We start from the raw sequence: 24,454 nt of genomic DNA on the forward strand, positions 1-24,454 counted from the left end.
CGTTGCATCTGCCACTTGAGAACAACTTTGAATGCAGGATTCATCTGTCTGATTATCTGGAATGCCCTTGGTTCGATGCCGCGCTGCGGTTTGCGGACTTGCTATTCTCACTCACGGTAGTATACGTGTGGTCAGTGATATTGATGTTGGCGCCATATCAAGTATCTTTAACCCTACATGTATAACGAACGAAACGTCTAGCCACCCTGTTCAAAGTGGTCCGGGCGTTTTCAATACGGAATACGTTAATCCAGACTATCGTCGATCACCGAAATGCTTCGCATATTATCTCGCCCACAAGGGAAACACAGTGTGACAATACAGGCGGGCTATTGGGTTACATGGTGGCCTACCAGGTTTGTCCGTAGACAATGCTTCCATGGCTCAGTCCTCAGCATGAGCTACCCTTCGGAGTAAATAGGTAATGCGCTCCCGTGCATAGCTCTGAAGCTTCGAACGTATACGTTGTTCCTTCCATATTTCAGGTGCGAAGTCATTCAGAATAGCACTGAAGTCGGTAATATTCAGACACTCTTGTAGGATAGCCAAGACTTGTAGGATAGCCAAGACTTGTAGGATAGCCAAGACTTGTAGGATAGCCAAGACTTGTAGGATAGCCAAGACTTGTAGGATAGCCAAGACAGCGAGACAGTTTCGCCACGTACGAGTCGATAGAACCAACAATACTACTTAGTTATACCGTTAATTCTCGATCTGCGGAGAATATCCTGCTCATACAGTGCCCACTACTTGTCGGTTCCTCATTGAGCATGCCGTGCCAGGTCTTCCGGCGTAGCTGCCGATTTCACATCGACATAGCTTTGTGCGTTAGTGAGTGCAACCCTATTTCCTCAGGACGAGAACGTACGAGGTTTCCATGCATCCATAGACTCTGCTACGTTGCGCATCTCATTGCACATCAGCCATTCCTGATCGCCAACCAATGGCATCAGCTGGTCAAACACGATGTCGGTATTCGCGCTGGGACACGCGTGATCCTTCACGGCCTACTTGAAATTGATAATAACAGGTTTCCGGTGTCTCGCACAACAATCTTCGTTGCAGAAAAGTAATCGTGCCGTACGCGGAGCGAATGGATCTTCCGCATAGCTGTGACGACGTCTTTCCTAGAAATTATGCAGCATCAGCATGAAATCCAGGCATTAGAGATTGCAAACATCAGCTCAGCAATATCGGCACCGCAATATTCCAGGACGAGACATACGGCCTCTTCCTCCTCCACGTGTCCTTTGAAGAGTCCATGGCAACGAGGGATGACGTCGCCCTGCAAGTCCTTGAGATGATCGTACATGGCAGCCTCATGGTGGTCCCCACTATTGAGATCGTGCACACCACACGTTGCGAGTGAGTCGGTAAACATGTGTACTCAAGCTGGCTGACAAAAATATTCCCGTGTCCATCCAGACGCGTAGCATGAACAGACAGTTGCAGTTCACTATCTTGTTCATATGATTATGTGCGAGAGAAACTCTGGTGATTGGTCAGGGAATTAGATTCCGAGTTCGACTCGAAACTCAAATCCGAATCCCGGTCCAGACTGCATCCCTCATCCGAGTCCATGTTTGATGGGGTGATGTAGAGATCTAGCGTCGACCTGAGTGAGTATATGGCAGAATGCAGGTTGTTGGCCATTTCTGCTCTGACCCTTTCATACCGGATAGTGGACTGAGCGCTTCTGCGAACACTCGTGTAAATAAATATTTGTCAGCATGTTCTTCGTTCTGTGCATATGTTGATTTTCTCTACCACGGAGTTCTCGGGATACCTCAGTATCCAAAAAGCTTATAAGTTATAAGCATCTGTTCCAACTCACAAACTCTTACCCTATTCACATAAGTGAACAAGATGCATGTTAATCAATATATTTGAAGAGGTTTTTGGATTTTTGTACCTTGACAGAATCTCAAGATCTTGCCCAAGAAATTTGAATGTTCAGTCATTTTCACATCTTTCTGGCTCTCAGAAACAATCCAGGCATACCTACCCTCCAATATTTCCGTAGAAGTAGCTCACATAGTACTACTACATGTAAAAAAACTCCGAGGTAAAATGTGGAAAAGTGAGTGAGAAAAAGTCATGTGTCTCAAGGAGTGGTAGTGTCTCAAAGACCGGTAGATGACTGTGTATATGAGGGGGTGTGCCGACTGAACGGTCAGGCATGTTCGGCTATCCTTTCACAGTAATTCTCCCTCAATTGACAAATGTTTTATGAGACTCACCTATTGTTACAACGGTCCCTGGCATGGGCCATGCGAACGGGCTCCGGCCCGAGTTGGAACATTCTCGCAGTACGCAACTGCGATGTCGAGGCCTCACCTAGAGGCTAGACTTTTGGATATCACGTGCTATGATGTCACTAATCTAGAACATGACATCATGGTTCTCGACCTAGTCTAGGTACAGCCGACCCTAGACCTCGGTACGTATAGTCGGCCCGGCCTCATGGCCACCTCATGATGCTTATCGATGACACACCTATACCTCATGGTGTGCGCCTGACCTTGTACTGATAAGATGGACCAATGACGGCCATTGTATTACATTGTATGTACGAGTATATATACATGGCATGTATTTGATAGGTTCCCCAATCTGAACCTACCCATTCATAGACCATATCTGGTGCATGTTGGCTTGAGGACGATCGCTTGAGTCTTGCACCGGTCCCCGACGGGGCCGGTTGGCATTGACGACTTGAGCCTCCTAAAGGCTGGCGTGTACTCGGGTCGCCCCTTGGGTTCCCTCGTAACAAAAGGTTCAGATTTCCCTTGCTTGCCTGACCTACTACGGTCTAAGGCATCCACTGTATCTGGCGACACTTGACGACATTGATGATGATGACCTGTCGACCACGACTCTGATAATCGAAGACATTGATGATGGCTCCGACTCTGATGACCAAGATCTCTGATAATCCCTCAGTCCTGGATTGGACTTTAATGAATGACATTGACGATAACAGACATGACCATGAGCTGGATAGCTCACTGATAAGAATGGCAGAAGGATGGACGAGCAGTAGCAGAGACTACGCTACGTGCTCTTACTCTTATGTCTTGATCACTACCGCTGATGATTCATGATGAACGATGAACACCGACGATGCCGAACACCTACCCTCCAGAGGTGCACCCAGTTCGGTTGCCAGATGCTGCTTGAGGTCATGCTCATGACTGAGGCTGCCGCTAGAGACAGACTGATCACTGATCCTTGGAGAGGGGTCTGTCTGAGAGACCAATAGGCCGAGGAGGCTGAGGTAATCACTCTCGCAACCAGCAAGATGGTGTACAGGGTACAATGCTTCGAGACAAGCAACGGGCTGTTTAGCCGACGATGAACGAATTCGCAAAGCTGAAAGATACCTTATGACAAGAATGATCGAATAACAAGAAAGACGATCTCGACCGAACCCTCGATAATGGCTCTCGAGGCTAAACAAACCATCGCTCGAGTGGACATTCGCTATCCACTATAAATAAATGATACATCTTAGCTGATGACACCTAGTGAGGCGAGTTGCCCAGGGTGCAGAAAGATTGACAACTCAAGTATCTTACAAGTTGATTGACAAGAAAGGTTATTGCCAAAGGGCACAATCTCCGATGAAGGCCAAAGGCAATGATTAGCGCCAGAGGTTGGAATGACCAGCGTTATGAGCTCGAGGTCCTGATCGATGAATGCGGGAACTGGATACCTGAAGAATAAACCAGTTCGATTCTCTCGATGATGAACGGTGCCTGGGCTGGGGTACAACCCTGGGCCGGGGTACGCGCGATATCAGTGGTTGACACACCACATCCGAAAATGAATGTCGATCATGGCTCTCGACATTAAAGAAACCAACTTGAAGACCTTGATGCAATAACCAAAAGGTCTGATTGATGAACGACGGCTGAAGGGAGGCTCCAATGAACGCAGTGCTGGAAGAATATAAAGGCGAAGGGCACCACGGAGTTAACTGGAAGCAACATGATGACGATGCCCGAGCCTAGGCCGAAGGCTCGAGGAGGCGAACTTTCACGCCTTTCAATGAACAACGAATTGAAGAAAAAAAGATTTGGAGGTTAACAGTATGCGACACTCCAACCCGATGACAATATGGATATTGGCTCTTCATATAAACCAACGAACATTGAACGATATCTTACCGGAAGATGAATCGTGAGGGATTAAGTTCCCCGAACCTGATGAAGAAAGGGCGCTGGCAACCCTTATAAACCAAGCCCCTGGGAAGGGCACGCTTTTTGAAACACGCGAGGGGTTGTTCCCCGTGAATAGATGGCACCGATAAACAAGTACGATCAAAATCGACGTAACTTGAATGGTCATTGCCAGATGGCATGACTTTGTACGGACACTGGTGATCTGTATAAACCAGCCTGACGGAAGCCTTCAACAAGGCGCTTTCCATGACATGTGAGGGGTAGTTCCCCATGGATAGAAAGGACACTGGGTCACGGCCGACCCTTGGATTTGATGTAGGCCGAGGCCTCATCACTTGGATGATTTAGAGCAGCGATGAATGGCAATTTTGATGCCATGTGAGGGGTTGTTCCCCATGGATTAGGAATGACACACGAAACTGGAACACGCGATGAATAGGGCATCCATGGAATATGGACAGAGGCAGTCGATTCTATTCAACGCTGATGCACGATAAGACCTGACGAGAAACAATGACGAAGTACATGCCTGGGCCAGGGTACGAACCTGGGCCGGAGTACGAACGATATTAGAATATCGAACGGAACCTTGAGCAGGAGCTGATGCTCTCTGCTCCTGATGAATTACTGGAATATCGACTTGGACAAATGAACACAAAATAAAAGCCGAATGGCAGGACCGTGGCATTCACGGAATGTGAAGGAAGATAGTCGCTTTCATGCGACATTGTCCCAAGATAAGGCCATGGTCATCCCGATGATTAGAAACGTTGAAGGTCTCCTTCGGAGACAGTGACAGACACCGGCGCTCTGTAGAAACCAGTTGATACACAAATCAGCACTTGAAGAGTGCTTCCCCAGGAGTCTATGCTGGTGCAAATAGCCTGAGGGCCTGATAGTCTTATCGAATGACTTGACAAGAAACTTCGAAGAACCCCTTGTGTGGGTGATGCACATGTATACCGGAAATGCGAAGGGCTACACCAAACGGCTAGTCACCGGGCCCAATCTGAGACTGTAGAACCCCACCCGAAGTGAACCGGAAGTTCTAACACACCATCATGCTTGTGTGTTCGAACGGATGGAGCTTTGGAGCTCCAGCTTTTACAGGACCACTATCCCAGAACCGCCGACAGTGTCAGATGAGAGTCTGATCATACCTTAAAAGGATGAGGCAGGGACGTTCAAGACGAGTCTTTACAGAAGAATCGTGGTAAATCGGGACCACGATGACACTGTCCGACTTCTCAAAAAGAAACACATGTCTGCAATGACTATAAACTAGAAGGATCTTGCTCAGATGTCAAATGAGCACCACGAGTCCGTAATGACCTTAAACTAGAAGACAGCCGAATGCTCCAGTTGTGAAGAATGGTTTTCAAGTCGAGGGTGACTTGAGCCTTGAGCGGGAGCTAATAGGCATAGTAAGCGAGGATGAATATCCGAGCTGAACTAATTGGGCTTTATGAGCCCGGGTGACAAGCGAGAGCGAGGAACCCTACCACAGGGCTCAATTTTTTCCCGCCTTCCCTCCCCATGAAAACGACTCTTACCCATGATAGCCTAGAATAATTGGGCTTTTACCAATTTTGGTGCCAGGGTATAGAGGAGGTGTAAGCCTGCTGAAGGCTTACGGACCTGCAAAGGTCCACCGACAAGTGAGGCGAACGGGTCAAGCGGTGCAGAGCGCAGGGCTTAGCGAGCCGAGCTTCGAAAAGAAGTGACAAAGGAACTTCCATCACGAGTCCGAAGAGATACGTGAAGTAGCTTGAGGACAAGCGACCTGAAGGGAGCAACCGGCAAGAAGGTTGCGACTGTAAGGGAGGCGGAGCGCAGCGACGGCTCTGGCCTCTGGCTTTTTCTTTTTTTTCTTCACCAATTCCGCCTCTGATTTCAAGAATCATGCGAGGCCGCACTTCGACGATGAACGACAAAGACGCGGAATTTCTTTTCATTTCCCTCCGTCTTTTCGACTCCGGACTTTTCCCCTGGATTTCGATTTTTAGATTTTGACACTCAATCGAGGCGATTGAACCTTGAGCGGGAGCTTATGTTACAACGGTCCCTGGCATGGGCCATGCGAATGGGCTCCGGCCCGAGTTGGAACATTCTCACAGTACGCAACTGCGATGTCGAGGCCTCACCTAGAGGCTAGACTTTTGGATATCACGTGCTATGATGTCACTAATCTAGAACATGACATCATGGTTCTCGACCTAGTCTAGGTACAGCCGACCCTAGACCTCGGTACGTATAGTCGGCCCGGCCTCATGGCCACCTCATGATGCTTATCGATGACACACCTATACCTCATGGTGTGTGCCTGACCTTGTACTGATAAGATGGACCAATGACGGCCATTGTATTACATTGTATGTACGAGTATATATACATGGCATGTATTTGATAGGTTCCCCAATCTGAACCTACCCATTCATAGACCATATCTGGTGCATGTTGGCTTGAGGACGATCGCTTGAGTCTTGCACCGGTCCCCGACGGGGCCGGTTGGCATTGACGACTTGAGCCTCCTAAAGGCTGGCGTGTACTCGGGTCGCCCCTTGGGTTCCCTCGTAACACCTATCCCCTCTTCTTCTTTCCTTTCTCTCAACCCCTCCTCCCATCTCCATCAATCAGGTAAGTCTCATAAAATGTTTGTCACATGATCCGCTGAAACATAAACATAGGGAGCGAGAAGTCGGCTGGTTTTAGGAGCCTGTTGCTCTCACCTATCATGCCAGTCAGCTATCTTTCTGATCCCAATGCTCAAGACGACGCTTTTGAGCCCGTATCCCGTAGCTTTCGGATTCTATATCGTGAATTGTGGAAAAGGGGCGACTCAGACGAAACCGAGGACAGGCGCCAAGTCTTCATTCAAAGTCGTATTTCCATCCCAGATTACGAAAACTTGAAGAACAGCATGCAGTCCAGTGCTGTGAAGGTCGATTCTTCTTCAGGAGGTATCGTGGAAGATGACGACGATGATGCAGCAGCCGCATTAGCTAGCATCGACCCCGATGTCCCTCGGATTCCATTCGACTACACTCGGCTTGATTTGTCGTGGCTGCCTGCGACCATTGTAAGGGCTCATCGGTCCTTGCTGTCGACAGGAGTATAAGGATGCGATGGCGAGTTTCGAGGAAAATCACATGCCGGTCGTCTTGACTGGTCAGCCTGGCGTCGGTGTGTAGCATACGGTATTAAAAATGATACTGAATCTGACCTGCGCGAACAGGAAAGAGTCTATTCCTGATATACGCCCTGGTCGACCGGCTGATCAAAGGATTGCCGACCATTTACGCACCCCACGCCGATTCGTTCTTCTTATTTAGAGAGTCAGGCGCCTACCAATTCCCTGGAACTGAGATGGACGTCGCATTCCTATGCAAGGAGTTGTCCAATATACATGACGGGGACATTCCCGGAGGGAATATTAGCGGCACGGATGAAGGATGGATCTTGTTTGATTCGAATGAAAGTCAAGCGATGCCACGTTGGTATAGCGTCTATTTCGAGACGTGGAAGGTCATCCTTTCCTCTTTCCCGAAACCTAGCAGGTACAAGGAATGGGCGAAACAAGCAGGGGCTAACAAATATATCATGAAGCCCTGGTCCTGGTGTGAGATATACGCTGCGATGTATGTATGAAGGTATTGCAGCTGTTACAAGGATTTGACGAAATTTTGTTTCAGGCCACTGCAAATGACCGTATCTGGTCGTCAGCCCACTGATCGGGAACTTTGGGCCGCCTACAGTCAGTTTACTGCGTCTGCGCGCACCGTGTACTGGTGCTGCGTGCACCGTACGGAGTATCTGTCAGAAATTCGTGGCGCATTGGACAAATGTCAGGATCCCCATGCTCTGTTCCCACTAGCAGACGGTGGCTGGGATGATTCGGTGAGCAACGTACTAGTGATTGTAGGCCAGGCAACTTTGGACGGGAAGATCTATCGAGGCATCATGCACGGGAAGGTCGCCACTCCATTCATTTGGGACATGATTCATCAGCATGCGCAGCGTTTGTTAGGATCGTCCATGCGCCAAATCTACAATAACCTCTTGTCGGATCGTATCTCCAGAGGGACGGCGGGAAGCATCTTTGAAGATACCGCGTATCACGTCCTTTCAGCTGTCGGGACACAGAGCTACGCCGTTAGGTCTCTTCCGAGTGGTCATAATTCTTCCTCTCAGATGCAGTGGGACCTTTCTATAACTTCGCAAGCGGTCATCTTCGAGAAGATCTGTCAGATCTCCGGTAATCTGGTGCCACGCACGTACTACCGTCCTCTGAATTCAAATATTCCGAGTATTAATTCTTTCACCTTCGTTGACGGGACACCGATCCTATTTCGGTTCACAACCAGTCTGGATCACTCAATCGAAGTACAAGGACTACAAAGTGTCGCGAACATTCTTCCTACCAAGAGTCGGTATAGGAAGAAGTGGAAGTTGGTCTTCGTAGTTCCCACAGATATCGAACCAGAGTTTAAATACCAGCTCTACGAGCCATCCTCCTACCGCGAAACATGGTAGAAAAGAGTGGACCAATATGTGATGGGACTGAGCGCTGAGCAGTTGTTTCCGACTGCGTAACTTCACTTTGACTTTTGTTGCCGACATTCCACCTACTGATGCCGACATTCTTTCAGTGGGATGCAACGGGCAGTGGGCTCGTCTTCGGCGGATGCTAAGAAAATCAATTCTCCGCCGCATGCGAACGAGTCAAGCATGCTGGCTGGCACATCGGCTGCCGTGCCAGCGGCTCTTGCACCGTCGTCGCGCTCTAGTGGTGCCACGACACAGGCTCAAAGACCGACGCAAAAAAGGAAGCGAGCGAGCAGGAAATCAGACCAATAGAGTGCGAAGGCTCAGTCCCACGTTGGTGGTGGCGTACCCTTTGAAAGATCTGTTGGGTCGTTTGGAGAGAGAGCCCAATCCTAGCTTCACGGCGACGCATCAATTTCGCTGCACGGACCAGAACGAAGATGCGGACGAGGTCTCATCTTGTTTGGGAGTTTGCATTATGGCAGCTGATCGTTAGCCATGCTCAGTAGACGATCTTGCACGATTGAAGATGCGGCGTCAGGAATCAAACCATTCAGCCAAGCAGACCTTTGTCGATAAAAGTCAATAAAATATCATACAAAGCGGTCCATACAGCGATATTTATTCCTATAGCATGACAGAATAATCAAAAGTTCCGTAGCAAGGTCTGGGTGGATTAATGTGGCGGCGGGGACGGAGGACCTTCGAGGAGTGTGAGCACGGGTCATTGCCAGAACGAGAATGACGCACCGAACAAGCCAAGACGCGAGGGCACGGGCGACGGTGTTACAGCTGGCGCTGCACGAGGATTGGGCGACATCCCGACGTTCGCTGTCCACGATCAGATATAGGTTTAGTGTGTAGCAAATATAATTATGAGTAGAGGATAGACTAACGCCTCCATTGAGCCCACCTGGGCATGTTCATGGCAGCCCGTGCCGGGGATGGCGCAGGAACAGGCTCGGGAGTAGGAAGTGCCTTAGGCTTAGACTTAGACTTGCGACGCTCCTCGCGCTTATGCACTGTGCGCCAGGCAGGGGGTGCAGGCGCGTCGCCGAGGATGCCCTGAGGCGCAGGCGGAGCAGGAACGGGTTCTGGCTCCGGCGCTGCAGGCTGCTATGGTTTTGTAAAATGGTCGTACGAGATCAGATGCAGAGACCCACCTCCTCAACTGCACCACCATATTTCGCCTTTATGCTCTTCAGCTCGTCAATCTCACTGCACGGAGTACGATCAGGTAGGAGAAACGGATCCAGTGCAACAGACGCACTATTGTAGTTGTCTCTGTTCGTCTCTGAGCTTCCCGACCTCCTCTAGAAGAATGTGCATCTCATACGACAGGGCTTTGCTGAAGTCATTCATATATTTACTGGGACATGATTAGTAGAGATCAGCAGTGAACGACCAGGAAAACTCACTTGGAAGGAGGTGCATTGTAATTGTTGCCTCTGGACGACATGGCGGAGTCAGGGAGGATGTTGGACTTGACATGGCTGGAAAGAGACGCCGCGCCAGAACACGGAGATGGACGAGGATAGCCGCCACGAGGCTCGCTCACTCCTTCCTGCACCTGTTAAAAACAGGTAAAACCATGAAGAACTCTACCCTCTTGCCTGCGTTGCGTTGATCCATCCTATGGCAATTTAATACCACAGTAAGGTGCACCAAGTCGGGAGCATTCGATGTCTATTCTAACCGCGGAAGTATCTTTCCTGTAGATCTCCACGCTCTCAGGCATCTAAACCGATCAATGTTGGCGTCCAGCAGAGTACTGCATCGGCCCTAAAGCAGTTATATATGTTGGCGTCAACCGATTGTTATTGTTGGCGAAAACTTTGTCGACGTATTGGCATCGACTATTGCAACCAAATTGCAACCACATAAAGTGACGTCCGTCAGAAACGACGGCTGAAATATAGGCACTGCAGGTGCAGCGGTCCGTACTATATACCCTACAGTAACAAGATTCGTCCCTGGGAACACATAGGAATCAACATGGGTCCAATCCCTCTACCACATAACTCCACACGCATCGATCTAGCACAGGCTATCTCGTCTGCCATTAGTTGTCAACAGATCACTGTCTACGAAATACCTTCAGTCTACTCGCCGCGCCGTATGGGGGCTGCTCGTCCGACGCGCGTGCGCGTGCGGAGGCACCGCGTCGTAACCGCTCCGGCCAAGGTCGACAGGGAGTGCCGCGGTCTCGTCGAGCGTCTCTTCCGTTAGGAGTGCAGCTTCCTCGCCTGCATCCTCGGCCAGCAAGGTTGGTGTAGCCTCGGAGGGGCGGCGGAGGAAGGCCGGGGGTGTGACGAGATTGTTGAAGAGGAACTGCAAGAATCGGGTCAGTACTTACGGCGGACAAAATAAACAGAAGTAGGCATACCGTGCCGTATCTGAGTGGATAAAAAACACGAGCGTTAAATGGAGATGTCACGATATAAGGTTCGTTAATGACGTACACCAGCAGCGAGAACCCCAGCACCTGCAGCATCGAGATCGGCCAGACGATCGCTTCCCAGCCGAGTGCCAGGGATATGAGCCAGATGCTGAGCGTTCTGCATGTATCCGTAAGGCTGCGCGCGGTTGCGCTGACGTGCCGCGTGACGCTCAGCCCGCAGAAATTGAACAGCGAGATCGAGAGCGCGATTATGAACGCGGAGCCGAGCACCGTCGGTGTGTCGACCATCTGGTGCCACCCGCGCGGAAGGTCAAAGAACGGGGAGACGGACGCAAAGCGCGCGAGGATCGGCATCGCGAGCACGATGCTCAGCGCGCCAAAGAAACCCTCATACCCGACTGCCATGAAGGAGCCAACAGAGTAGTGAGACATGATTTTCTCTGTGGAGAGAGTTATTCTCAGGACAATGCAGGATTAAATACACTGCACTTGCCTTCGACAACGAACTGTGTCGCGGCACTAGGGATGGAATTTTAGCAAAAAGCAGAAGAAATAAGGCGTAAGCGTACAAAATCTGTGCGAAAAGGATGAAGAATACGCCTGAGGTAGAACTTGTCAGTACATGTTAAATCCACACGAGAAGGCTACTTACCAACCAGCACCTGAGTTACCTCAGGCTTGCCAGAAGGCGCGTCGTCAAGGAGGTCGGTCTCTTTGACCGCCTCCTTAATGAGCGAGCCGCTGTAGCCGACTAATGACACACCCCCCATCACGGTGATTAATGATATCCACCTGCGAAGAAATATTAACAATGCAATATAGAAGGTATAAAATAGCACTTACTGATACAGCCAGAGTCTGCGGCGGAGGAAAATGACAGAAAGCACTCCGACAAAGAGCACGAGTGCACCACGTGTCATCTGGTAGATAGACACTGGGGTGTATAAGAGCCCGACGTTCATGAGCTGCGGGAGACACATCAGCAAGAAACAAATAAATGAGTGCCATCCAGCAAAATGAACCGATGTTCATTGTCACGGCACCTTTTGACAATTGAACCTGCACGTCAGTTTCATATCCTCGCAGCGTTCGACTCCAATACGGAATGACATATTTGGCATACCAACAGTGTATGGACATACCGCCCATGAAGTACAACTCTAGCTGCTCTGCATGTACTCATGATTCGTTCAGAGTGTATAACTGCAGAAGAGCTGGAGATGCGCTGCCAGAATCCAAGTCGGAAGCCCCGTACGCGTACTGCCTCAGACGTCAGACAGGAACAGGGACAGTCGAGCGATCTGCGCGGAATGTGCTCAAGTTGCCAGCGGTCATACTCGAGAACGCAATATAGTGTTCCTCGACGGAAGTAGAAGCAATGAAGAAAGGAAAAATGCACGAACCGTGGTACCCGTAAGATCACACGCAGCAGGGAACCAGAACAGAAGGATACTCCAACCGCGCATAGGCTTCCCTGCAATCTGCATCTTCGACCCTTCAGCGGGTTCTTCCTCGGCATCGGTCGGGAGCTGTAGAGGAGTGGGTGATCTCCGTGTGGCAAGCCACGCGTATACCACGGGGAGGAAACCTATGAGATGCGATGAGTCATTGCATGAATCAAGGTGACGGATGGAAGACCCATTAGCATCCACCGTCTGCAATGGGTCGTTCGAGTTGGGCGGACACACCGCATCAAGCAGTGCCAGCACGCACCACATATGAAGATAGATGTGGTGGGCATCGAGACAGAAATTAGACTCACAAAGCATCTCTCCCACTAAATGGACGTAGAGGTTAGCAATCGGAAGGAAGGAGATGCTAACAATGACGTACGGAACATCTGCAACGTCTGCCATACGGGTTGCTCATAGAGTACATGATGTGCAGGATTTGGGTCGTTACAATCCTCAACGCATTGCATATCCTAGACAGGGCGACATGCCTCAAAAAGAGGTCAGGAAAAAAACTCGTACGCTACTCACCTGCCACTTGGTCCATAGCGAGTTGCTCGAACCCTTTCGTAAAAACGTGTCAACCACGCAGACTATTATAGGGTTAAACATGCCCACAGACCGTTATGAGCATTCCTGCGATGAGCGCAGGCACATAGAAGGACGGCATGGTGACGTCGTCGCCGTCGTCGAATAAAGCAAGTTGCTAGTGTGACTTTGCCGCTGGGGCCTTCGAGAGCAATGTGACGCGCGCCTGTCTGTGACCGACGCGTGATTAAGCGTGACACGCGCGGCATCGAGTCACATCTGTAGTATCGCGGCGAGCCCGCGCTCGCGCCGTTCAAATTCGAATTTTCCACGAATTTACAGGAATACTCCAGCGTAGTTTCTGCCTGCTCAAGTAGGAACTGGTGAGCGTAGAAGTCAATATTTGCGCGCAGATATTTCTCAATACGCACGGGCTCTTTTGTTGGAGTGTCCAGGGCCAAACGGCATTATTTCATGGATGTCTCCTCCACCATCGTCTGCCACAGGCCCTGCGCAGGACGACATGAAAGAGGATGATGCCGATTTCCTGCTGGAAGAAGACGATAGTAACGTTGAGCTCCAGCGTGTTCTCATGTCTCAGCATGAGAAGTCGCTCGGGGGCGTGGATGGCGTTGACAATGGCGACGGCGACGGCGACGCGACTAACGTAGATCTGCAGCGCGTTCTCATCGAAGAGCATGAACAACGCGGAGCACTATCCCCCGAGAATGCCCAACCTGAGACCAAAGTAGACTCTGCCTCACCCAGGTCCTCTCCTGATTTGGATCTTCCCGACGTCTCGCAGATTCTTGCCGATAACCAACAGCCCGCCGGACATACAACAAAACCTCCTAGTTTGGCCCTCTCTTGCAGTCGTGGATTCGCTACTCCCTCGCGTCCCACCCATGCCATTCGCCAGAATGAAACGTCGCCCTCTGATGATGATGACCAGTTACTTCCTTCAGGTGATGACGATTCAAAGGAAGACGGTGGCAATATTCCAACCCAAAGTAGGACTTCTCTCCGGGGGCTGAAGAAGACGGCCCAACCATCGGACCAGTCTGACGCGCTATTGCAGTCTACGCCTTCCGGTAGATCCACCGCCCATTCAGCTCGTCCACCCGAAGCACCCGTTTCTCCTGCCATTAGCCGATTAAAATCCAAAAACGAGCCTGGAAACACCCCTGACAGGAAGGCCGTTTCACCAACTGCTACCCCCGTGCGCGCCTCATACCGGCTCTCTCATAATGTGACGACAACACCGTCGGGATCGAAAAGTCGTAAAAGGCGCGCAAAATCCCCCGCTTCTCAGGGCGGATCTCCGGACTCGGAGCGACGAAGTCGTACGCGGAGACGTGTGGAGCCAAATGTCTTGGACACGGCTGTCGGCACCACCTTAACCCCCAAGACAGCCCAAAAGTCGACGTCTTCCTCAAACTCAAAGCCAGCTTCTTCGCGTACACAGTCCGGCTCGTCGACCGCGCGTACGTCTTCAGATCCGCAGACAGCCACACAAGGCCCATCTGGTCTTGTGATCAAACCCCCCCTTTCTACGCACTCATTCTCTCAGCCGGTCTTTGGAAAGTCCTCGCTGTCGCCCAGTGCTCCACGGCCAACGCCTAAGCACAGGGCCCAAACCCAATTGTCCCCTGGACAAGACATAGACGTTAAGCCGGAAGTACCGAAGTCCGCATCGTCGACTGTCTTCCCACGGATGACTCTTGCATCAACGTCTTCATTACTATCGCAGGCGAAGGACGAAGTTGAAAGGAGTGCTTCGCAGCGCTCGCGGCGCGGTTCCATTTCGAAGGCAGCGCGCATCACTCGCCACGAGGAGTTCTGGCATCTCGATGGGTCTGTCGTCGTTTTGATCGAGACGATAGCATTCAAGCTTCATCGTTCGAGACTATCAGTGCAGTCTGAATTTTTCAAGAGGTTGTTCTCAAACAGTCCCCCTCCCCAGGCTATTGCAGTCGATATCGATGGCGCAAGTGGGAGCAATGCAGAGGACAACGAAGTGCAGGAAGTCAATGTCCCGATGTTCAGTGGCTGCCCGCTCTACACTCTCACCAATGTGACAGTTCAAGACTTCGTCGAGCTGCTGAAGGCAGAGAAACTGGGAATGTAAGTGCTAGTGTATATCATCTTCCTGACCCGCTGCTGAACATTTGTCCAGTGCATATGCATTCAACCCTCCCCCATCCCCGATACTTGCTGCGATCCTCCGAGCAGCATACGCACTGGAATTTGGGACCATTCTCGAGTTTGCGACACACCGTCTTCAAGCCCTCTGGCCGTCCGATCTCGCACAACTTACGCCAGACAGCATCCCACATGCCGCCGAGGCCATCGTTCTAGCGCGGCAGTGCAATCTGCCTCAGGTGTGCAAGCGGGCCTTCTACGAGCTGCTGCGCTCGCCGAGTTTTGAGCAGGAAGCTGACGGCGACAATGATGAAGATGACGACAATGATATGTACGTCGACGAGCAGGAGGAGGCGGGGCGGCGACTCCAACATGCGGACCTCGTGCGCCTAATCTCCACGCGCGAGAAGCTGCGCAGTGAGTGGCTCCGCGTCGTGTGCACGCCTCCCGTACCGTCCGTGGTACCGTGTCCTCTCGAGCAGATACCCTCAGACATGCGCGATCCAGAGCGCGAACCGGAGCTCGTGCGCTGTCGTGCGACACGTGAAAAGAACAGCGAGCTGTGGATGCGCGCGGTGCTCAACGGGCCGACCCTCGTTGAGAGCGGCACTTATGACCCGCTATGTGCGCTGCAGACGCTCTGCGACATGGACTGGGCCGACATGGGTTATTGCCACGGGTGTGTCGGCGCAAGGAGAGAGCTGTGGGGGGAGAAAAGAGAGAAGCTGTGGAAAGACCTGGACGCGTGGTTGGGCTTGCCCATGGCGACAGCGTAGGGTCGTGCATTCTAATTTTGCGAGACTCAATCATGCTTAATCTGGACGAAGAGCAGATGTATGTTGTAATTTTTCACCCGAGACGGCATTTGAAACTGCAATGTATCCATGCGTATACAAGTGTCCCCAGAATGCCTGCCATCAGTGACTGCATCCTTATAGTGTACGACATTTACTGTTTCGTGTGCGTATGCGCCGTGTGAATTCAAATATCTTTCTGGTTGTTTTCCCGTTCACCATACCCTCGACAGTTCTTTCGCCGTTGATCCTCTTTCAATCGAGATTACTGTATCCATTCTTCGCGCAGCGTCTACGCTATTCATTCCATCTGCGATAGCTTATGCTAGCTATCAGCTCCGTAAAGCTTGGCCTTCCGACCTGGACAAGTTCAGCTGTGGTGACAGACCCGAAGAGGGCGAAGTTGATCACCATCGCGCAGCATTACAACGTGCCGGAAGTGCTCAAGCGGGCGTTCTACGAATTGCTACGAAGCCAATTTTAGCGGGATTTGAAAAACAATCGTAAAACTACTTCCCCGGGTGACAAAGACCTCATTCACCTTCTGGTAGTTCGCGACGAGCTGCAGTCTGCGTGGATTCAGACTGTGATACCCCTCCGTTCGCACGTAATATGCATCTCCAGCACTCTGACGATGCTGTCATAGCAAAGTGCCAAACCGCTTGGCAGAACAACATGTCTCAGTGGAATAGATGCGTCGCCGAGTCTGGTATCTTCCAGGAGGGGGAGGCTTTATCCTATTAGCGGCTTGGACCTCGTTGCTGGCTTGGACTGGGCTGGGCTGGGATATTGTGCTGGTTGTGCGGATTCACGCCGGAAGAATCTGGACTTATGGTTAAAGCTGTAAAGAGGAGTACAAGGGTAAATTTATTTAGGCTCTACTCACGATGTATGTGTTCACTATATGGTTATTGTTCTTGCTAAAACTTTGTTGTGAAGAACAGTGAGTACGGTGGCGGTTGCGTTTCCCAACAACACAAGCTTGTCACTGTTGGGTAATCTACAGTACCTGACAAGGATTCACCCACTGGTATCACTCTCTCGTGTGTTCCCCAGTTGCAAGAATAATTCAGATGCTTACAGCGGGGGCGAATGTAATTATGAACGCACGAAATTAGGACCAATTTCAATGCTCTTTCTGTACAACAGAATGACGTCCAAGCTCTTGACCGGTATTACGACCCTCTATAACGAGTCGGACGCTGTCGCCGTCCTCGCCCTACACGTTTCTCGCGCCCTGGGGATCCGGGCGCTCTGGCCTCCGGAATACAGGGCCCCGATCAAGATCGACCAATACACCCTTCCGACTTCTCTTGTTTGGGCCCTCGAGGATCACGATGTTCTCCTCCGAGACGTTACCGTGGATGACACCAGCCTCGTAGTATCCCTTGTGCGCTGCATGGAAAACTGTCAGCACACATGGACGCATAGTAGGACTTGAATGGTGACTCACCGCGGATGGCATCGCTTATTATGAGGATGAGCTCGCGAGTATTACTGAAGTCGTGGAGGCGTTTCGGGTGGACGATGGTCAGCTTTCTCGGGTAGACGACCCAGGTGCGTTCCCAGATATGCCCGTCACCGGCAAGGAACTGTGTACCTGGCATTTGAAGAAGTATTGCGGGGGAAACACACTGGAGGGCGTAGGGGATGATGGATGAGGAGAGCGAGGATGCGGCGGCAACGAAAGTGCTTTGTTCTATGTTCAGCCACAGACGTGTTGGAGGCACGTGTCGGATGCATTCCCACGGTCTCTGTAGCCTTGGCAAACTTCAAGTCTTCAAGAGAAACGTCATTCATGTAATTCTCGATATTGACCGGGACCAGCAGCAGTACGAGCTATTGCAATCAATGTATATGTAACCTCTAAATATCGTCCCGCAGCAACTACTTCCCATGTCTACTCTGCTGCTTCCTCTAACTGCATCTCGTTCATACTCTCTTCCTCGCGTTGATGATCAGAACAGTCAACTGCAGTTGGTCGTCTGCGGCGCAAAACCGTTGCAGGATTACTGCGGCAGCTCCTTGCTCGGGGCTGAACGTTGAACCTGCATCTCAAGATGTAATCTGCAAGTTCGTGACTGGGAATCGTCAGATGACCCGTAGGTTGCAAACTTGAAAAGAGGCTGAGGTATACAAACATCTCCTTCCAGTGCAAGGCGATGTTGTCCCTCGTCGTTACGGCCTCTTCGAGGGCAACGTTGGAGAGTATGAGGGTAAATGTGCGTGCCTGGTGTTAGAGTACTGCGGCGAGCAACTGCAGTACGCCCTATCCGATTTGGACTGGAATCTAAGGTAGCGTCGATCTTCAGTTTGTCGCTGCCACCAAATTGTTGCTGACTCGTTCTCAAAATTCAGTGTCTCCGGGCACTGAAGAAATTACATGAACACAACATAAGGCACAACAACGTTTGCGAGAGTAACGTTGTTGTTCGACCTGACGGACGTCCGGTGCTAGTTGATTTCAATCGTGCACGCGTGGACCATACTTGCCAAGCCGTCAAGATAATGACTCACAGCCGTGAGCCGTCTCCCGATGAGTTCGGTTGTATGGAATTGCATTCTGCCGCCGTGCATGCAGAGATATGGTCGCCAGGTGGGTGCTCTTTCACTCCACTCCGAGAGCATACTTGATAGTGCTTATCTGGATGGCAGGCGCGGTCATATGCTTCGGTATGACACTTGCTCTGGACCGCGCAGAGACTTCGGAAGAAATGGCTTCATGGGCACCGGCCGAGATTCCCCAGGAAGTAGCACTTGAAGAAGCTCGACAGGTGCTCGCTGAGTATTATGAAGCTCGACGGCTGAGAATGCAAGAAGACCCGTTAGTTGGAGATCTGAGGTATACCGTTCTCATTGTTGTTGCTATTCTTACTTGTGAAGTCAGTTGTTTCAAGTTTGTCGATGTGTTACGACTATCACATGCAGGAATAATGAAGGCTCATACTGTATGTGCGTCGCTGTTGACAGGGTTATGATACAGTGATGACTGCCATCAGTGCGCGCGGTGATGTTATGGACGCTGATAAGTCCTCCCTCCATCTCCTTGTAGCAACACCCGATCGAATTGACAATGATCTCATTACACCGTGACGATCCCGCCTAAAAGCGAGGCAAACTTTCTCTCCCACCGACTCTGATTGCTCAGTCCATGTCTACGCTCCAGCTTGCTCTCAATGCGCCAGGACTGCGCCACAGCCTTACACTCTGTTCCGATCCCACGATCTCAAATTGCAACCAGAGATCAGCGATGGAAGATCACTGCCCGACTACCACAGCGATTCACACCAGTTTTGCTTTGGCACCCTGAATGGTGCTGAACCTGCGATGTAGAACATCATTTGCAAGGTGGTCATTGGGAATAGTCCACTGATCCGTAGGTTGCATAAAGAGGCCGCCATTTATGACCGCCTTGTTCACTTGCAAGGCGATGCCATCCCGCGTTATTATTGGCCCATCTTCTTGCGAGGCATCTACGTGCTTGGTAGTACGCTTGGGCCGAGAAGGGCGCATATATGCGTGTCCAGTCCATTTCAGCCCTTCTTGTATCAAGTCCAACAGGATGTCCGTGAATCCAGCTGACCGAATCCGCAGATCTTCTTCCACCCCTACGTCCTCGACCGCTAGGGCCCACTGGTCGAGTTTGGCATTCAGCACTGGACCGTCAGCGAGGCATACAGCTCACTAATGCGCATCTCTCCTACCCTCATCTTTACATGATCGCCCAGATCGTATGTCCCGTTCTTTCGCCATCTGGTCATTCTTCCGCCCTCTTCCTGAGCCCTTCACTGACGAATGCGCCCCCGCATAAAAGTCCGCTGCCTCACCACCTCGGGGGCCCAGTCGATGTTCCCGTCGCGGCCATTGGGACGCGCCTTCATGCGGCGGCCGAGCAGATCCTCCTCGCGTGGGCACGCGTGATGGCATATTCGTCGTGACATACGTTCTTCCTTCTTCCCTCGCCTTCCGCACAAGATCCTCTCTAATGCCTTGTTCCACAGGTTGAGAATGGAGAAAGAGCGTCCGGAGGGGTACATCGTCGCGGGAGACCTCTATGCGCGAGTCTTTTTATTCACCCTCCTAGTTGGCTGATTTCCTTCTGTCTACCGCTCTCCACGATTTTTTTCCTACAGGGTGCGTCTATGCTTGAACGTCATCGCGTCTCTCCGGTCGTACAGAACTAACAAAGGAAGACATCGCCGCGACCGATGAAGCGGGCCTTGCCAATTCGCGCTCGAGACAGCGCATCTGCCCAGCCGGTGCCTGAGTGATTGCAAGTTCGTGGAGGCGTTAGCCATAGGTGAGGTGCGTAAATATATGTGATTTGATTTGATTGGTGTATGATTATTGCTTGGGTGTTATTGACAGCTTTTTGGCTGGAGACACGCCAAAATGCAAGTTACTCGTTACCATTGGCGGTGGTTCTTAGAATAGGATATGTCGGGGATAGGACCGTGTATGCGCTGGTCGTTGCGTCGGCATCCAAGGACCATATCGTACTGCTTTTTCGTTGGTTTATTTTACCAAGATGTTCAACGAGACGATAAGGAAACGTCACACACACATCTCTGGGATTGTATAATTTGCAGTCGTTCAACAGCACTCCTTATCGAGTTGATCGACGTTCAGTAGCCTCGTGTCGTCGCGGAGGCGCCCAAGGCGCCGCGCAGTTGGGTCTGCTGCCTGTTATGGGAAGCGTCGTACTTTGAATCGGGCAATGACTACTCTGGCAGATACAGTATGTATGCATCTGTGACTGGCCCTGTGTGATATGCACCCTGAGGCTGACAGATGTGAGAATGCTTGCAATAACTGCATAGCTATCTGCACAGAAAGTGAAGAAAGTGGATAAAAAAAGGATAACTCTATTTGCAAAAATTAGAATCAAGTTGAAGAAAAATCTTGTAAAAAGGAAGAGTCATACTGCCGCCGCTGGAGAGAAAGAAAACCAGATAGAAAAACCACAGCACCCAGGATTCCCGCGTGGTCCCCCACCGTGGTACTAACTAGACGGCACTCCGGTTAACTACGCAAATCGGACGGGATGCGGTGCTTTCGAAGTCCTATGGCCGTGGATACTCTAAGTTGCATTTTTTTCAGTCTTGATTTGTTGTAGAACATTTCCTCCGCGCGCAATGTCATGGTCAACGTCGCGCGCTCAAAATCAGAAGGAAGGCTAAAGACTATTTATCCTTAGGCCAGACCATCAATATAGGTATCGCCTTGGCAAATCCCCGTGCCATCATAATTTACGGTTCACTTGAATGGTGCATGCGATAATACCAAAGGAGGCGGCTTACCTGAAGTATTCTGTGCCCTTTTAAATTGCAATTTCATAAGAGTTGATCGGAGGTGAGTTCCCGTTACGGTAAATGTTGTGCTTCCCATTCTACAAACAACCGTCAACAAACTCTTGACTCGAATAATGACACAGAGTCATTCCTCGTCGCTCCTTGAACTCATCTCTATCCTACTTAGACGACACTGCCCATATCTTTCTCCGGTTACAATCTCGAGATATGGTAAGTCCTACGTTTGCTGTTTCGGAATATGGCACGTCTTCAACGTCTTTTGCAGGGCAATTATCTCTCAATCCCTGGTTCGTACCGTCATTATCTTTTGGTTTCGTGCTGATAGTTTCTTCGTAGTTACCACTAAGTTTACAACGCATGATGGGAACGACAAATTCGCCTATGCCGTCTGCGCTACGCAAGGTTGGAGGACTGGTCAGTCTTCGTATTTCCCTGCGCCCGCCACACTCCCCACTTGGGCCGTTGACTTCGACTTTTCGATGTATTGCAGTTATGGAGGACACGCACATTACTCAGCTAAACCTCGATCAGCGGGATGAGACCAATGCTCTATTCGCTGTTTTTGACGGACACTCGGGTATGCCCATTACGTATCCTCGGTAGCTGAATCGGAGATGAGATCTGTCATTTAACAGACATCGCTCCTTCGAAATTTGCCAGCGAGAACTTGCACAAGATATTGGTCGCAGGTACAGAGTATACTGAGAAAGCGTACCCAAAAGCCCTCAAGAAGGCATTCCTTGAAACTGACGCACAATTGAGCAAGTGTACGTTTCTCAACCACTTTACTTATTCTTTTGCATCTCGTTTACTACCACGTCGACTACGCACAGTCGTGGGCAATTTTGGGGGTTGCACTGCTACCGTCAGTCTGATTACACCTGAAGGCACAATATATGTTGTATGTTTTATCTTTTGTTCCACCGTATTCTCTTAACCACTGAATCTGTTATAGGCTAATGCCGGAGACTCACGAGCCGTACTCAGTGTCAAGGGAGAGGCCAAACCACTGTCTGTTGACCACAAGCCAAATGTCGAGAGTATGTCTGGGCAATTACCGTTTTCTTACGTTACTTATTCTTCTACAAATTTAGCGGAAAAGGCTCGTATCACTGGAGCAGGGGGGTTTGTAGAGAGAAACCGTGTTAATGGTCAGTTTATGGCCTGTGGCTCCTCCGTATTGTCTCACGGTTCCGAACGCAGGCGAAATAGCCATGTCACGAGCCTTGGGCGACTTTCGGTTGAAGAAGAATTCGGAACTTCCACCTGAAAAACAGGCGGTGACCTCCGACCCGGAAATTACGCAACACCAGCTTAGCGGGGAAGATGAGTTTCTTGTTCTGGCTTGTGATGGTTAGCAGCGGACCATCCTATGCCGAGTGTTAATTCTTGCCTAATTTAGTGTGTCGTAGGTATCTGGGATTGCGTCTCGTCGCAAGATGTCGTCAACATGGTCCGGCTTTTCCTTTCGCAAGGCATGACACTCCCGAAGGTCTGCGAGGAAATCTGCAACCACTGCATTGCTCCCAATGCAGACGGTGCCTTCGGAAACGACAACATGACTATCGTCATCGTGGCACTATTGCAAGGCCGTACCACGGAGGAGTGGTACAAGTGGATCACGGAGCGGACTACAAGTCGTTATGGGTATGAGACGCCGGAGAAACCTCCACAGCTATATTCTCCCACAGCTTTGAAATACTTCAAGGAGAAGATGGAGGTGTATGAAGAAGGGAAGCGGAAACGGAAGGAACTCAAAGCTCGCAAGTTACAAGCGGAAGATGGTGCAGGTGTTCCCGTTGTAGACAAGGCTGTCGACGAAGTTGGCGATCAAGACCATCAAGTCATTCAGTCGCAAGGAGACGATAGCAGAGAAGCGGGTGGTTTTCAGACCAAGCCTCAATTTGACGAAACCCAACCTTCGGGTGGTTCTGAAAATGTCGCGGAGGTCGCATCAGCGCAAACAGGATGAAGGAAACTGCACGGTCGCGTGTCGAGGAATCACTTCCAGCACCTATCGCAAGTTTAGATGTTGGGTTTGTAGGTGAATGATGTTGTCTGCGGAGTATACGACTCAGGGTTGTTGCAATTGTACAGTTTCCTCACGTCCTCTTTGAACCCACAACATGCAACCGCAAAACGTGGCTTGCGACGCACTCCGTTATTGTTAGTTCAGTGTTTCGTTGAATTCGTGGAAGCTGGACCTTATTTCTCATAGTGTGATCACCCGCTAGCTGCAGATGATTAGTGCGTTGTAGTGACTCTCTTCGTGCAACAACCGTTACTCGCTGATTGTTAATGTTTAACTGTCAGAGTATGCATAAATCTGAAGCTAAAACGGCAGGGTTGGATTAGGTTTCATATGACGTGCGTCGACCGCTTTGGGATTTTGTGCACTCATTGAATTCTTGTAGGCGTGAATTCCTGTCGGTGACCAGATGAACGCATCGTGGTTGTGCTAAACTCTCACGTCGATAAATACGAATGAAGGAGCGCGACCGTTGCAGGTGGTCTTCTACCGGCCGAGTGCATTGGCTGAGGGCGAAGTCACAACTCTCAGGTCTCCTGGGAATCGCTTCTTCACCCGCAGTCTGCGCGTACCCGGCGCCCACCGTTGGGGGGGATGTTCCTTCGCTGTTCCGTTGGCTAATGTAATGAGACCTCAACCCTGGGTTTTCTCACCGGAAGCAGTATCAGACCAGTTGGGTGTTTGGCAAGGATACTCACTGTCGTCCTGCCCCAGTCATCTCTCGCAGCTACTGGCCTGATGGACGCCAGTGCGGCATCACACGGCGAACTCGTGGTTCGCTCCGGCGCATCTCTCGCACTGTAACAGCAGTGAGAACGCCACGTAAGTCTTGTCTGCCTCACGTGGGGTGCGGTGTTGCCAACCTGAAGTTGACAAGGCTGGCAGGTGCTGTCCACTATCTCTTGTATCTATCTACGGAGGCAATGGGGAGATATCATCTGTTCAAGCTCGAATTCTTCTCATCCAAGGTAGCATCGTCCGACTGTGTCCAACGCAGGATCGGAAGCATAGCGTCACAGCACTGATAGACCGGTTGTTGTATATGGCTTTGACGCACGACACTGGAGG

General features: G+C 50.7%; 9 protein-coding genes and 1 non-coding gene across 10 annotated transcripts; 5 read left to right on the forward strand and 5 right to left on the reverse strand.

The window, feature by feature from the left end:
- Window positions 1-851: 851 nt before the first annotated feature.
- On the reverse strand, window positions 852-1,312 carry SCP_1700470 (hypothetical protein; the record flags this gene model as incomplete). Its single annotated transcript, XM_027764835.1, has 3 exons — window positions 852-1,007; window positions 1,049-1,127; window positions 1,179-1,312. 3 exons carry the CDS (start codon window positions 1,310-1,312, stop codon window positions 852-854), a joined length of 369 nt encoding a protein of 122 aa, XP_027620636.1.
- Window positions 1,313-6,918: 5,606 nt separating this feature from the next.
- Window positions 6,919-7,302, forward strand: SCP_1700480 (hypothetical protein; the record flags this gene model as incomplete). Its single annotated transcript, XM_027764836.1, has 1 exon — window positions 6,919-7,302. The coding sequence occupies one exon, from the start codon at window positions 6,919-6,921 to the stop codon at window positions 7,300-7,302; it is 384 nt and encodes a 127-aa protein (XP_027620637.1).
- Window positions 7,303-7,333: 31 nt separating this feature from the next.
- Window positions 7,334-8,717, forward strand: SCP_1700490 (hypothetical protein; the record flags this gene model as incomplete). Its single annotated transcript, XM_027764837.1, has 3 exons — window positions 7,334-7,367; window positions 7,420-7,822; window positions 7,877-8,717. The coding sequence occupies 3 exons, from the start codon at window positions 7,334-7,336 to the stop codon at window positions 8,715-8,717; spliced, it is 1,278 nt and encodes a 425-aa protein (XP_027620638.1).
- A 688-nt stretch (window positions 8,718-9,405) lies between these two features.
- SCP_1700500 (hypothetical protein) lies at window positions 9,406-10,188 on the reverse strand (the record flags this gene model as incomplete). Its single annotated transcript, XM_027764838.1, has 6 exons — window positions 9,406-9,431; window positions 9,480-9,560; window positions 9,626-9,842; window positions 9,893-9,947; window positions 10,000-10,098; window positions 10,148-10,188. 6 exons carry the CDS (start codon window positions 10,186-10,188, stop codon window positions 9,406-9,408), a joined length of 519 nt encoding a protein of 172 aa, XP_027620639.1.
- A 638-nt stretch (window positions 10,189-10,826) lies between these two features.
- On the reverse strand, window positions 10,827-13,251 carry SCP_1700510 (Uncharacterized protein; the record flags this gene model as incomplete). The annotated part of the gene is made up of 12 exons (XM_027764839.1): window positions 10,827-11,060; window positions 11,116-11,125; window positions 11,192-11,570; window positions 11,624-11,649; window positions 11,700-11,730; window positions 11,783-11,922; window positions 11,974-12,095; window positions 12,534-12,718; window positions 12,893-12,907; window positions 12,964-13,054; window positions 13,113-13,145; window positions 13,204-13,251. The coding sequence occupies 12 exons, from the start codon at window positions 13,249-13,251 to the stop codon at window positions 10,827-10,829; spliced, it is 1,314 nt and encodes a 437-aa protein (XP_027620640.1).
- Window positions 13,252-13,587: 336 nt separating this feature from the next.
- On the forward strand, window positions 13,588-16,027 carry SCP_1700520 (hypothetical protein; the record flags this gene model as incomplete). Its single annotated transcript, XM_027764840.1, has 2 exons — window positions 13,588-15,233; window positions 15,286-16,027. 2 exons carry the CDS (start codon window positions 13,588-13,590, stop codon window positions 16,025-16,027), a joined length of 2,388 nt encoding a protein of 795 aa, XP_027620641.1.
- Window positions 16,028-17,264: 1,237 nt separating this feature from the next.
- Window positions 17,265-17,652, reverse strand: SCP_1700530 (hypothetical protein; the record flags this gene model as incomplete). The annotated part of the gene is made up of 2 exons (XM_027764841.1): window positions 17,265-17,440; window positions 17,499-17,652. The coding sequence occupies 2 exons, from the start codon at window positions 17,650-17,652 to the stop codon at window positions 17,265-17,267; spliced, it is 330 nt and encodes a 109-aa protein (XP_027620642.1).
- Window positions 17,653-18,553: 901 nt separating this feature from the next.
- On the forward strand, window positions 18,554-19,056 carry SCP_1700540 (hypothetical protein; the record flags this gene model as incomplete). Its single annotated transcript, XM_027764842.1, has 3 exons — window positions 18,554-18,641; window positions 18,701-18,993; window positions 19,045-19,056. 3 exons carry the CDS (start codon window positions 18,554-18,556, stop codon window positions 19,054-19,056), a joined length of 393 nt encoding a protein of 130 aa, XP_027620643.1.
- Window positions 19,057-21,008: 1,952 nt separating this feature from the next.
- Window positions 21,009-21,118, reverse strand: SCP_r1700550 (the record flags this gene model as incomplete). The annotated part of the gene is made up of 1 exon (XR_003546595.1): window positions 21,009-21,118. It is a non-coding gene; the product is annotated as a 5S ribosomal RNA (ribosomal RNA).
- Window positions 21,119-21,564: 446 nt separating this feature from the next.
- SCP_1700560 (Protein phosphatase 2C homolog 2) lies at window positions 21,565-23,329 on the forward strand (the record flags this gene model as incomplete). The annotated part of the gene is made up of 10 exons (XM_027764843.1): window positions 21,565-21,567; window positions 21,623-21,644; window positions 21,694-21,771; window positions 21,848-21,934; window positions 21,993-22,124; window positions 22,191-22,258; window positions 22,313-22,397; window positions 22,452-22,508; window positions 22,561-22,710; window positions 22,770-23,329. The coding sequence occupies 10 exons, from the start codon at window positions 21,565-21,567 to the stop codon at window positions 23,327-23,329; spliced, it is 1,242 nt and encodes a 413-aa protein (XP_027620644.1).
- Window positions 23,330-24,454: the final 1,125 nt, after the last annotated feature.

Source organism: Sparassis crispa (genome assembly GCF_003851025.1).
Source record: "Sparassis crispa DNA, contig_000016F, whole genome shotgun sequence".
NCBI lineage: Eukaryota > Fungi > Basidiomycota > Agaricomycetes > Polyporales > Sparassidaceae > Sparassis > Sparassis crispa.